General features: G+C 37.1%; 2 protein-coding genes across 2 annotated transcripts in view; one reads left to right on the plus strand and one right to left on the minus strand.

The window, feature by feature from the left end:
• Window positions 1–5,079, plus strand: part of actl6a (actin-like 6A) — a 20,411-nt gene extending 15,332 nt beyond the window's left edge. Inside the window, exons 11-14 of the mRNA XM_052018298.1 lie at window positions 444–524; window positions 1,726–1,821; window positions 2,862–2,948; window positions 4,391–5,079. Of these exons, the coding sequence (XP_051874258.1) occupies window positions 444–524; window positions 1,726–1,821; window positions 2,862–2,948; window positions 4,391–4,471 (345 nt within the window). The 3' untranslated portion in view covers window positions 4,472–5,079. The remainder of the gene's footprint in view (window positions 1–443; window positions 525–1,725; window positions 1,822–2,861; window positions 2,949–4,390) is intronic.
• On the minus strand, window positions 4,941–14,438 carry mrpl47 (mitochondrial ribosomal protein L47). The gene is made up of 7 exons (XM_052018299.1): window positions 14,285–14,438; window positions 11,672–11,829; window positions 10,575–10,635; window positions 10,279–10,375; window positions 9,935–10,065; window positions 5,745–5,840; window positions 4,941–5,076 (listed from the first exon to the last, which is right to left on the minus strand). Exons 1-7 carry the CDS (start codon window positions 14,377–14,379, stop codon window positions 4,983–4,985), a joined length of 732 nt encoding a protein of 243 aa, XP_051874259.1. The 5' UTR covers window positions 14,380–14,438; the 3' UTR covers window positions 4,941–4,982.
• Between the last annotated feature and the right edge of the window lie 250 nt (window positions 14,439–14,688).

Consider the following 14,688-nt stretch of genomic DNA (forward strand, 5'->3'; position numbering starts at 1 on the left):
GTGTGGGGTCACTGTTATGGATGTACATACAATAGCCAATTTACAAACACCTGAAGCCTCCAAAACACAAATGAACAGTTAAGTACTTAAATCTGCTTTTATTTAAATATTCTAGTGACTGGCCATCAATTTTGCACTCTACTCCTTAATATCTTCCAACATATCTGGACTTTCAAAAATGTCATCTTCTGGTTATGTATTCCAGTTTTATTGTACCCAGTGTTTAGGTTTTATTTCTGTGTTCATGTTCAGACTCTCAATATTCAGCAATTCCCTCATTTGGGGCAACCAACAATCACCTCACCTCCCCCAACACCCAAATATTTAGCATTGCCAAATAGATTTTTGGATCATGTCAAATGTACCAACATTTGTAAACTATATTGAATTATGAAGAGTTGTTCTCTGCATTTCAACACCCAGGTTTATTTCTGTACTTTCAGGGTTTATCTGGAAACACAATGCTGGGTGTCAGCCATGTGGTGACCACAAGTGTTGGAATGTGTGACATTGATATTAGGCCGGTGAGTAATTTACCCATTATAACAACAATAATTAAACAAGCTTTTGCTGTTTTGCTTTAAAGAAATATGTTAAAAATTTTTAATTCTGGAAATCTGAAAATAACAAGCTGGAAACATTCACACAGTCCACTCAAAACTGGAAAGTAAAAATACATGTGGGTTGTCATTCAAACATTTACATAGTTTTTCCCTCCACTTGTTGATGAAATATTTTAGTTTTTGGTATGCTTAACATTGGTGCTGATTATTATTCTAATTACTCTGGATCAATTCAGATGCACTTTGATACAACCTCAACACATCTTTAAATTTTTCCCATCTCACCTTAGAACTTTGTCTTCTAGTATTTGACATTTCTACCCTGAGAAACAGACTCTATCTACCCTATCTATGCCTCTCCATGATTTTATAAACCTCTATTAGGTTTCCCCTCAGACTTTGACACTCCAGAGTGAACAATCAAGTTTGCACAAACTGTCCTTGTAGCTATTATTCTCTAATCCAGGCAGCATCCTGGTGAACCTCTTCCGTACCCTCTCCAAAGCCTCCACATCCTTCCTGTAATGGGGCAAGCAGAACTGCACACAATACTCCAAATGCGGCCTAAACAAAGTCTCAACATGACCTCCTGACTCTAATACTCGATGCTCCAAATTATGAAGGCAAGCATGTCATAATGCCACCTTTACTATCTTATCTACTTCTGTTGCCAATTTTAGAGAGCTATATGATCTTCAGTTGTTCCAAAATGTAAAGGTAAAATAATTGCATGTAAATGCATAGTGCACAGTCCTAAATTCTTTCCTCAACTCAAATGAATCAAAAAGAAATTTAAAGAATTCCATTTACTTTCCAGTACTAGTCACTTCTCTTAACTTTACCAGTGTTATAATCATTGGTCACAAGGAAATAAAAGAGAACTAGAATTTAGATGAAAGCAGCAAAATCAGAAGGGGTACACAGGAATACGATATTCCAGGAAGCTGACATTCATTTGCCATGTTGTTAGACAATTTTGCTAAGTTTCTTAAAACAGAGTTCCTGTTCACAAATGGTACTACTGAATGTTTTTAAAACAAGGGAATCTGGTGAAGGGAAAATCACAAGATAAGGGAGCAGAAGCAGGCCATTCGGCCCATCGAGTCTGTAATAAATTCCCAGCAAATGTCTAATTGCTGTTTTGGGCATTTTTTTTTAAAAGGGATTGTATGGCAGTGTGATTGCAGCAGGTGGTAATACATTGATACAGAGTTTTACTGACCGGTTGAACAGAGAGCTTTCCCAGAAAACGCCACCTGTGAGTATCAGTTGCATATAATTTCTGTGATTTTTGTTTTTAATTTGCCTATTGAATTACTTTTTTCTTGGCTCTACATGTTTTGCTTGATGAAAAGGCTCCTACAAAGAAATATTCTAAATTGCTGTGTATGAAGTAGCATTATTTCATTTTGTAGATAATGGCTTGGACTTTGCAGTCCACACTAAACCAATATGCCAGCCCATAGACTTACTATCATCTTTTGCACCAGAATTTTCTGTGATTAGAAAGCTATTTCAGTGCAACACCCTCTGAAGGATCTCTGGGACCTGGGTGTACAAGTGCTTCTACAGGTAATCACAGAAGAATTCTTCTGAGTCTGTATCAAGGATTGTTTAAAAACATCAATTCCAAGTTTACACCTTCTCAAGGTGGCACATGTTAAAGATCTACTGATCCTGACTCTCTATAGTCAGGGAACTAATTAACGTGGCTTTATTTTTGATAAAAAGATAAACTTTTTATGTCAGACTTTGCACAGAGGCTATCTTCAAAATAGGAGTGTTTAACTTTTTAAGGAAGCATTAGGTACCCTTTAACATTTATCTTAAACATTTTATGTACACCAATACTGCCATCTGTGAACAATAAGATGAAAAGTTTGAAAATATTAAGTTATTTACAAATCACACATTTCTGTAATGTTTCTGCAAGTTGATTTAGGTTTACAAATAGAAAATGCTGACACATTGTTTCCATACAAATTGAATAAATAAGCAATCAGCTGTATGTTGAAGTTTATGTGGAGAGCTTGCTGTAATCGAGAAAGACAGCAACCAGCTGAGATGAATAGAACAATTTGCATGAAGGAAAAACAGCAAAGTTCATGCCAATAACTTAAATTTGATGAAGCCTTGTACTCTACCTTTAGCCTACAAAGTTGGGCCAGGAACATGGCCTGCTCCCTGTTCCTACTTTGTGCTGTGCTATTTATCTCTATGACAATGTTTCAAAAATATACCACATTATTTTCCATAATATAACCTTCCTATAAAACCTAAGCTAATTGATGTTTTCAGAGCATGCGTTTGAAGCTAATGGCCAATAATACCACTGTGGAACGCAGATTTAGCTCATGGATTGGTGGTTCAATTCTAGCCTCTTTGGTGAGTATTGTTTGTTCTTTAAAACATGGTTATGCTAAAATGTTTGCCTCTTTTATTGTACTGGTTTAAACTCTGAACAGAGGCTTATTGCAGGCTGTCCCTGTGTTATGAACGCCCAACTTATGGACACCCACCTGTACATATGATCAAGCTCCCATAGTATTATTAAATTTCAAAGGTTTGACGTACGTATATATGTCCATTCCTACAAATGGCAGAACTAGTTTCCTCTCTCTCTCTCCCCACTTCTAGTAATTGTTTTTTTTGTGTGCTTTTGATGCCATTCATTACAATACTCTGGAGGTATGGTTACCATACTGGGTGATTTTTTTTTTGCATATTTTCCAACTTATGGATGTCTGTAAAAACAGAACCCGTTCATTACACAGGGACGGTCTGTATTTATTTAATTCCCTTACTGAAGGTTCTCTTTTCTGTAATGTTAGAAAGCAGAATCCTATTAGAAGGGTCCACAGAATGCTGAATGGTTTCTAAAATGTTTACTCTGCAGCTGGAATTGTATAGCTCCATGGATCTTGGCATTTCATAATGTCCTTTACATACACTAATGTTACATGTGGCTACAGACTTGATTCTTTCCCTTTTAAGGCACAAGGGTGTGAATTGATATTTCATCCAAGATTGATTTGCTTGAGATTAAACTATGATTCATTGCATATATATGGGATCCCATGGCACTCTCATCACTTATCTATATCTGCTGCTTATATGACCTAGTTTTGCACAAATGAGCAGTTTTATTTACCCAAATAAGATTCCAGTTCTCACAGTACTCCATTGAATGTGTAGTTCAAGGGGAAGTCCTGCAGAAATGCATGGTGTTAGATGAGTTTTCTAATATGATTATCACTCAGTAAAGTTTCATTAACAGAATGGGGAAAATTAAACTTAACTGCTCAGTGTTCTAATATTAGATATTGTTTATAACTACTAAAATAAACAAAATTCTATCAATTATCCTTATATCAAAACTTTTATATTCTCCTTGCAGCTCATATTTAATCCTAGTGTTTCTTCAATGAGCATTTTATCATTTGTATAAATAGTTTGCTTTGTAGCAAAAAAAAATGCAGATAAAAGTTTTGGACACATTGTTCTGAGGAGCTTGCCTTTTTTTGGTTCACTGTTTCAATTTGCCCAAGAATGTATTACTGTACTTGATTTCCATTATCGAACTGGTTTGCTAACTATTTGCTTCGGCCTTCCTCTATTTGGCATAGCCTCCCTACCATTTTACATTATGCTTATGCTTATTATGAAAAACTGGTCTTTTGTGCTTACTTCATAAAGGGCATCAATTTAGTTTTGTTTTTCTCCAGGCATTTATTTAGTTACTGCAGTGTGCAAAATAATTGAGTATAAATGCTACAATACATTAGTTTCATTTAATGATACTCAGTTAAGATTTTTTGTTTTTAAAGGGTACTTTCCAGCAGATGTGGATCTCTAAGCAAGAATATGAAGAAGGAGGGAAGCAATGTGTTGAAAGAAAGTGTCCTTAAAAATTTTAAGCAAAGAAGTGCATACATTACCTTAGCCTGGTTTTGTTCTCCCAAGTAGGATTCTCAGGAACAGTGTTAAACCTCCTGTACAAACTTTTCATGGTTTTTGTATAATGTCTAGATATTAATGTATATTTTAAGTTTTTTTTTAAATACTGTTCAATTTATAGATCAACTAAGTCCCCAAAAACAAAAATTGCAAAATTTTAAACTTTCAATTTAATACTGTTTTTGATACAAATCATGCTTTGTTCAAATAACACCAAATATTTCACAATGATATTTTTGTAATCCAGTTAGATCTTGTGCCTTTTATTGAATCAGTTGTTTACATTGTCACCCGAAGGCTAAACCAGAAAGTGGAATGAACTAACCATAATCCTTAATTATCTGTAACTGTCCTGTATGTCTTCTGAACAAAGTTTAATGTATAATTTATACTGCAATTTTAGAACAGACAATAAACTGTCCCTGACCCACTTATTTTCATATTTACATTGTAAACTTAATTCTATGTTGCAGAAACTTGAGAGATTTTGTCCTGTAGCACTGGTTTGTTCTTCTTTGCACGACTCTTTTTACGTAGATACTTCTCAATCCGACGCCTAGGACAAAAAACAAGATCAATTCTGATTTTCCTCAGGTTTTTTTTTGCTAGTACTAGTTTATTGGCCATGTAGAAACATCAGTGAACTATTTAAGCATGGCCTATTGTCTCCTAGCCTTGGGCAAATTCCTGCAGGTATATTAGATGCTACATAGGCAAGTATCCTGGTAGTTCCAGATGTTTTTTTTTGGTCACTGCACCAAATATCAATTACTTCTTTGAGGGGATTAAGAGAAAGTTGAATTTTTACCAATCCAGTTCAAGTGCAAGAAAGACTCTTAAAATTTTACCTACAGAAAACTACCACTTTTCTTTCAATCTTTAACTTTTCACTTGAATTTTGCTAAACTTAAGCTTGAGAGCATTACTCAGTTTACAAAATAAATATTACTTCCTAACCAAATTTATAGAAATCAATTTACAGCCACAGATAGTGGTAAATCTACAACCAAATTTGCTCTCCCAAATATCTGTTTCCACACTTCAGCATCCATTCATTGCACAGAATTCTTAAATTTACAACATGGAAACCCAGTGTCCATGCCAGTCATAAAAAGCTGAACAACAGGGAATAATATTGCATTGGAATATTCCACATATATAATGGACAATACAAAAACTATTGTTTAAACAAAAAGCTAAATAACAGTAAACTGATCAATTTACCTAACAAAAATATCCACATATGATGGGGTGTAGAATCGTTTCCTTCTGTATACTTTGTTTAGGTACCAAGGGATAGGCCATTCCCTAAATTTATACCTATAGAAGAATATAAAATTAGTGAAAATAAAAATTACAACATGGAAGAACATTACAACCGCTATGTGGGAATTATGATGGAGGAAGCTTAAACCCACACTAGAACTACTGACAGTATTCATTGGAATCAAACTCTAATCTTCCTAAATAAACTAATATCAATACCATATACAAAACACAAAATGCTGAAGGTTCATCAGGCTGCATCAGTGGAAAGGGAAGCAATGTTTTGGGTCCAAAACCCTTAATCAAAATTGGAAAGGGAAAATGATAGGTGGTGCATCTGGCATTGTGTTTTTTTTTTAAAATTTTGGCATCCGCAGTTTGATTTTCCAAAAAAAATTGATGCTTGATTGGATTCATTTATACTGAACACTTACAGTGGTGAAATTTTCAGTGTAGATACCTGTGACAGTACTTGTTTTGTCTACTGTTTTGGACAGAAAGATTGAATCTTCAATTTCAAATGAAGCTTCATAATATTCTTACTGCAGCAATTCTAACTTGTCAACTTTTCTTTTCAGAACAAAAATGAGGTTTAAAAGTTAATTGAAAACAGAAGTTGCGATCAATGAGGTGTAGATAGGGTATCACTTCCAAGACTTGACATTTTAATTGCATGACTACAATATTTTAAGGTGACATCCAGTTTTCCTCCAAATGGAAATGGTCATCAGTTCAGGATGTGCTGTGAATGCTAAGCAACTTTAAAGGATGGGAGAGCTACAGTCAATTGGGTCCTATGCAGCATGTGATGAGGGATAATGAAGGTCAGTACTAAGTGTTAAGGCAACATCAGTCACAAGGAATGATGTGAAAATACAGGTTACGGGAAGCCTGATAAACAGAATCTTGTGCAAGCAAGACTTGACCTTTGAGTTCAAGAGTCACAAAACCATTTTACCAGTTTAAAGTCATAATGATTTTAAATCTTCAAGGTCCAATTATCTGAGCAAGCCACAAGTTACACATTTTAACCTTATTTAACAAATTATACATCAAGACAGGGACTTTGCATTAAACTCAAGCAGTATCAACTAGTTTACTGAGTACCAGAAGCCTGGAAAACAGCCAATGTGACTCCCTTTATCAACAAAGAAGAAAGTCAGAAGGTAGAGAACTCAAGACAAGTTAATTTAAACAGCTACTATTGGCAAGACACTATAGTCAATAATTAAAAAGGAAATAGGAAAGCTGAATATAATTTAACCTAGTCAACATGGCTTCATGAAAGGTAAATCATGTTTGACCAAATTTGCTTAAGTTCTTTGAGGATTTAGCAGGGAGTTGATAGAGAGTAACCTATAGATGTAGTGTATTTAGATTTCAAAAAGGCATTTGAAAAGGTACCACATAAGAAGCTGGTGCATAAATTACAAACCCCATGGTAATAGGAAGTGCGTTAGAATGAATTGAAAACTGGTGGTCTCATTCGAAAACAGATGGACTAAATGGGTCCTTTACTGACTGGGAAGTGGTAACTAGAAGGATCGGTTCTTTGCCTGCAATTGTTTACTATTTGCATTAATGACCTAGAAGAAAGAACAGTATGTAACGTTTCTAAATTTGCTGCTGCTACAAAAATAGGTGGAAGGACAGGCTATGATAAGGATACTTGTGATTCTACAATGGAATATAGAGTGGGCAAAAGACTGGCAAATGGAGTTTAATGTGGGGAAGTGTGATGTCCTATACTTCAGTTAGAGAAATCAAAAGGCATTTTATATACAGTAAATGATGCGAGACTTTGAGTGAAGTACAGAGGGATCGAGGTGTTCCTCTCCATGAATAACAAAAAGCGAGCAGGCAGGTTCAGCAAGTAGATAAGGTGGCAAATGGCATTTTGGCCTTCATTGCAAAGGGGCTGGAATTTAAAAAACAAGGAGGCTTTGCAATTGTATGGGGTGCTGGTGAGGGCTCACCTGGAATATTGTGTACAGTTTACCCAAAACAATAGTAACACTGGTGGCGTACAAAAGTTTCACCAAGCTAATTCTTGTGCTGAGATGGTTGGCGTAGTAGTAGTAGGGCGGCACAGTAGCGTAGCGGTTAGCGTGATGCTATTACAGTGCCAGTGATCAGGGTTCGATTCCTGTCGCTGTCTGTAAGGAGTTTGTACGTTCTCCCGTGTCTGCGTGGGTTTCCTCCGGGTGCTCCGGTTTCCTCCCACATTCTAAAGACGTATGGGTAGGTTAATTTGGGGTTTAAAATGGGCGGCGTGGACTCGTTGGGCCGAAAGGACCTGTTACCACGCTGTAAATAAAACTTAATTTAATTTTAAAAATTTAATTTAATTTATAAATAGTTTGGGCCCATATTCCTTGGAGTTCAGAAGAATAAGGGGTGACCTTATTCAAACATACAAGATCCCAAGGAGCTTGACAGGTAGCCATTGGAATGTTTTCGCTAGTGGGAGAGTCTCAAATACAAGGACACAACTACAAGAGGCTGGTCATTTAAAACTGAGGTACATAGAAATTTCTTTTCACAAAGGCTGGTGAATCTCTGGAATTCTCTGCCACAGCAGATCGTGGAAGCTGGATAATTACAAGTATTTAAAGTGGAAGTTGATAAGATAGAGGAATGAATAGTGGGGTATGGAGAAATGGCACCAAGAAGTTGAGGCCAACATGTATCACCCACGATCACATTGATCATAATGATTGGAGACAGTTTGTTAACATTGCCAGTACAGAACAGTTAATCGGAAGGTCCAGATAGCAAATCTGACTCAACAAGTTTACAGCTTAAAAGAGCTACTAAAAAGTATCCTATTAATTGGCTATTCTATTCCCCAAAATAGCTAAGCATTTTTAACCCTAACAAGGTGTTAAAAGTTTTAACCTTCAAGTTTAGAACAATTCTCTTGGAACATGTGAATTTCCAATTACATTCATATTTTGAGCGTTTAAATATATGTTGCAAATACTGCAATAGAGTCAAAGCATGTCATCATACTTTCCATTTCTCTGGAGATTAAATTGTCAAAGCTTTACCACTGCTAAATAATTCCTGTTCAAGATATTTTTCACTTGCATATTTCTATCTCAGTTTGTTAAATCAGAATTTCAGCCTTGAGGATCTGAGAGCATTAACTTCGAGTTTTTTTTGAAAGCCAATATAGTACTACTTTCATCCCTCCAGATTTTTGTTGGAGCCTAGTTTTTCATTTCACAAAGTACAAAATATTAATCACTCACACAAGGCCAATCTCCATCTTTAGAATTTTTTAGCCTGGTAGTACATTTGAAATCTTTCCATGTAAACTGAAAATTTCCACAAAAAAAAAGCCAAAATATTGCTCAATTTAGGATGTAGGTTGGAGCATTAGGTGGAATGACTTCAGATAATTTACCCATTAAACAAATACAGCCAGCTTTTTAGAAAGTTTAGGGTTACTATGTAATATTGTTCCAATAGCAAAATGTAATTTTGTTTTTAATTTTGGAAACCTCAGACAAAAGGAAAGTGAAAATAATTTATACAGAGTTCACAGATGATACAGCCTCTGATAATTCAAGAATCTGATGCATGTCCCATTGATGAAAGAACATCTTTTCCTAGAGCTCCTTAATACCTGCTGCTAGGGTGTTTTCACGATTCTATGACATGATTCTACCCAATATCCTGTTTATACAACATGATTTGTGGTTAGTAATACTACTTGATCATCATGCTGATATTTGTGACAACGCTATTGAGAGTTGCAAGATTTAGCAACACTTCAAGACTCCATATAGAGTTCGACAGGAGATGCTGAGTTAAATAGCTTCATGTTGATTTGCCATGCTGTATTTTTATACTCGCACACTAATGCACGTACTAGAATTCCAAAGGTTTTACTTTTGAAGCATTTAGAAGTAAATATGACTTTGCTATAATGTCTTTAGCTTTTACTGAACATGTTAATGAAATACTGGCACAACAGGAAAATTATTCATCTTTGGTAACAGACAGTTGAGACAATGGGAACAAAACGTGACATTCAAGTTGGGGAACAAAACGTGACATTCAAGTTGGGGCCCAAATTGTGCAGAATGGTTACAAATTTTGCAAAATGCAACTTCACTGTAGAAAGAAAATTTGTTTCTTACCAATAGGTCTGTCCAAAGATGTTTCTTCTCCAAGCACCAGGGTAACTTTTCTCCTGCCCAGTCTGCAACAACCTCAATGCATCTTCACGTTCTTGAACAACTGAGTCAATTCTAGCCATAGATCGTTCTACCTAAAATATTAGAAGACATTGCTGACCAAAATTTTCATGCATGGAAATCAGAAAATACTCCAATGCAAAATATTTGTGGTTAAGACATTAATATCATTATTGTAGTTGTTTATCCTGAGAAATCAAGATAAATAAAACTACAACTAAAGTAAACTTCATCACATCTTTAAAGAAAAAAATTACACCAGAAGAGCATTGGAATTCATGCCTTACTTTCTTTAAGCGCTCTGGACTTGGCATTTGCAATCTTTGTCGCTTTGCTTCTTGTTCTATTGTCAAAAGCATGTTCTTTTCTTTAAGAAGGACATACCTATATCAAGAATATAGTTAGTGTTAGTATAAACTACAAAAAAGTGAAAGCTCGAATTCAAGAAAATTTAAATCTACTCAAACACAGTTCACCACAGCACAATATAATGAAAATTGCACAATGAATGAGATTTTTGACAAAGGGAAATTATTGGATGTGTTAGAAACTACCACGTGACTTAAGTACCACAAAAATGTACCAGAGTTTATGTAAATCCTCATTGCTTTTTATCCTCAGCTGTTTTGCCGTCCAGGGTGCACCTAAAAAGCAATTTAAAAAGCCACATTCAGATATTGCAATTCTTAAGAATTATTTAGAAACCGTCTAAGTCTATAGCCCAAATTGTTTGGGGTTGAAAATAATTAAATACACTAGATAATGATTGAGTATGCCTTGGATTGCAATATCCTGAAGGTCAATTAAGGCCTATTGGAAAAGTGGACCACGCACTTCATTGTTCAATTCACCTTGAACCTGCTGTGCTTGTTCATGTCAATTAAGCAGATAATATCAGGTTGCACATTGCATGGTTTCTCCACTGCTGACATAAATTGGAAGAACTGCGGAAAAACCTATAACTTCCATAATCCATTGACAAAAATAACTAGCAGCACATTACACAGCTTTAGGAAAAGAGAAAGCAAGGTCTGTACTGCATCATCAATGTCTTGCAGCATTTCCCAGACTCTGTTTCACAAAGGCAGTATTTTCTTTTAAATTATGATCACTGGCCTCTTTATCAGCCCATCCAAGATGCACAAGTTGTTTCAACCTTGTATCAAAGGAGTGGGAAGGGAGGCAGTGTGGATAGAGTGGGTCAGACAAAATTGAAATCATTGTGTCTTTCACCTCCCTGGTAACCTTTTCTGCCACTGTACAGTGGCTACTCTGGGGACGAAGTCTTTCAGCAGTGGCTCACTTCCCAGCAACCAGCATAGCAATGACACTGCAGTTGTGAGCTCTACCTGCAGCTCCCAACAGGAACCATAAGGCATTTATGCAAAATTTTCATAGTGCTACTTCTATTATATTTTTGCCTAATTTCAAAATATTTTTGAGAACTCAATGAACATTGGTGCTACATACAGCACATTTAGAAGTGCAAAAGGTGAGTTCTAATTTCTAGACAACTGCAGCTTCCTCCCCACTTCCCCCCCCCCCCGCCAAAGTGCACTGTGCTGTAATTATCTTCAAATTAAAAAGTTACAAAAACAATCTGCAATCTCAAATTAAACATCTTTAAAACTATGTAATTGTGTTCAAATAAATCGCTTTAGGATTCCACAAGAGACTCACCAGATTTTACAGTTGGTTCTCCCCAGTTGTTTGGATCATCAAAGAATTCTTCTAGTCCTTTACAGGAATTAGTAGTATGCAAAACTCTACACTGTTCAGTCAATCCAGTCCTATTTTCTGATCCTAGCCCAGTTTTCTGAAGCTCTGGTGAGTTTGCCCTTTAATAGATGAGAATATTTTAAAAAGTTAAAGTGACTCAGTTTGTAACAAAGTTTAATGAACAGTCATTTTTGGAAATTCTTCATTTTGCACCAATATTCCAAAATCTAGAATCTCTTTACAAACACAGAACAGGAAAGTCAATAACCTGTATTATAATAGCACTAAGCACAATGATCTCGGATGTTAATCAATTAGATAATTATTTTGCTTATTGTTTTGAAGCATTTAAATTGCCACAATGCTTTGAATACCATCTTCATTTTCTCTTTAGTTCTGCAAGTCAGCAGTGGTAGCCCTAAGCAAGCATTTGAATTCTCCCAACTCTCTTGCCTAGTATTCACAGCTGATGTCCTAGTGCCATCTGTTAGGCCAGTGGCATCATCATGTCATGCATAATGAAAATGCACTAGGATCTACTATAACAAAGAGGAATTTGTCTTCCTGCAGCTTGGAATCAAGAGAATCTAATCCACCAACCATAGGAAATCTGACTATTTATTACTTGGAATCAGTTAGGAATTTTATGTTTCTCTAAATATATCATATACAAGTGTTCAGAATTACCAATTGATTTCTGTTCTTTTCAGTGTAATTCCCCTGAAATTGATGCTAATGAATTTTAAGTACAAATTGTGTTCAGCACAACTCGTGTTTATATGATCTTTTGCACTAGTTTCTTGGACACATTTAGAAGAATGATCCATCTGTAAAATTGGCCACACAATCATTATCACCACTGGAAGTTTCCACTAACTACACTCATTTTTGGGGGTTTATAGAGGCTTTAAAAGAAAATGTTTTTTTTAAGAGCACAAAGTCACTACAAGGTAAATTTTAAAATCTTTAAGTGTGTATTTTCATTTACTGAGGAAATAGTTCTACATAATTTTTCAAATGAATTTCAGTTATTTAGAACAGAATTATTCAGTGGTGGTAAATTGAAAGTGATTAATAATGCTTCTATTTTGTTTCAACTTGAATCAAACTCTACCAGGTCATCATTTTTGAATACATAAAAGGAAATATTTTTATATCAATTAAAAAATATAATTGAAAAAGCTGCTTGGATGTATTGGCTTCATATAGATTGATGAAATCAGAGTGTAACCTTTAGGGTTACGGGCAGAAGGAAGAACACTTCAAAATGGGCACAGTTTGTGTCAGGTCTGCCAAAGTAGCAAAACACGTCAAATAAATAAAACTGATATATAGGAGGCAGATATTTGGAAGTCAATCATCCCAGCCCTTGAACGTTACTGCAGGAATTCCTCAAGGCAATGGCCCAAGTCTAACCATCTTCAGTAACTTCAATGCCTTTCTTCCCATAAGATTAGAAGTGAGAATGGAGACAAGAGTCTGCAGTTGCTGGAATCTGGAGCAACACACAAGATGCTGGAGGAACTCAGCAGGTAGAGTGTGCGGAAGTGAGAATATTTGCTGATGACTACATAACATTCTGCATCATTTTCAGCTCCACACCAAATGAACCAGCCCATGGAACTTTAATTGTTGATCCCACTCCCAGACATGTAGCTTCCTGTATTGTTCATAACAAAGCCTTATGCACACTTGAGGAACAGCATCTCATCCTCCGTTTCGGCACACTGCAGCTTTTGGGACTCCAATCCTCCAACTCCAATAGTTTGCTTTCTCTGCCACTTTTGTTGCAGATCATCTGTTTGCGATATTGATTCAGGTTTAATTCCCTCCCCATCAGCACACCTCGACTTGCTAATTGCAACACATCACACTTTGTAACTGTCCAACTCTCCATTAATAATCCATCCCCACATCATTCTGGCCCCCAACCTATCATGTCTGGCTAGGGATTGAAAAGCAAAAAAAAATCTGCAGATGTTGGACATCTGAAACAAAAATAAAATGCAGAAAGCAGCAGGCCAGGCAGCATCCTCTGAGAGAATCATAGCTAACAACCCAAGTCATTGACTTGAATCCTGCCCCTCTCGCCACAAAAACTGCAAGGCAATAACAATGGTCCCTGAAGCCTCTGAACAGCCTCCTCTCTCTCTCTCACACACACACATAACTTTCAAGCACACAAACTTGAATAGCTTTCACTTGATCCCCTCAATCACACCATGGAATGGCTGGACTCCAGCTCCAATCCCTGCAGCACCCCACCAGCCACATCTCCTTGCCCAAAAATAACCAGATAACTCCTGCTCTCTTCCTTGCAGTCCATTGACCGAGCTTAAAGCCATGCAGGTAAGTATCGCCCAGCACTACAAGCTCCAATTGTTACTTTATTCAGCATAACTAAAGCAGACAGCCAGGTCATCACCCCACTGCTGGCTTGTGAGAGGTCTGTGTGAAGTGTGGCCCCACCGGACACTTCACTGACGCGACTGCCCACGTCCCTCCACAACAGGACGGAATTTGGGGGTTAAGCCTCAGCCTCTCCTTGCGGCGGGCGGGAGGCCGGTTACTCACGGTGTGGGGAGGGCGACCGCCGCCATCCGACCGCCGAGACCCGGCCGGATCATCCGCGCCAAGCGGCGGCACCAGCTCACCACACGGGCCGCCATCGCACGCCAGCCCACAGTGCACCGCGACACCGCTACCCGGGCAACCGGCCGATGATTGGCTTCACCTTAACCCCGGTCAATGCTGGTGATCACCAATGCAGACATGGTCACGATTGCACGCTGACATGCATTAAATAAAGATTTATTCCATATCGTATCAGAAGCCACTGCAGCTTTTTTGGTCCAAGCAGACCATCGGAAGTTTGCCCGTTCTCCCCCCGCCCAGGTTTGACCTTGCCTGGAGGCCCGGCCAATGACATCACAATGGCGCACACTGTTCCGTCACCTTGGCCTTAACTAAAGATGGCG

Source organism: Pristis pectinata, chromosome 6 (assembly GCF_009764475.1).
Source record: "Pristis pectinata isolate sPriPec2 chromosome 6, sPriPec2.1.pri, whole genome shotgun sequence".
NCBI classification, from domain to species: Eukaryota; Metazoa; Chordata; class Chondrichthyes; order Rhinopristiformes; family Pristidae; genus Pristis; species Pristis pectinata.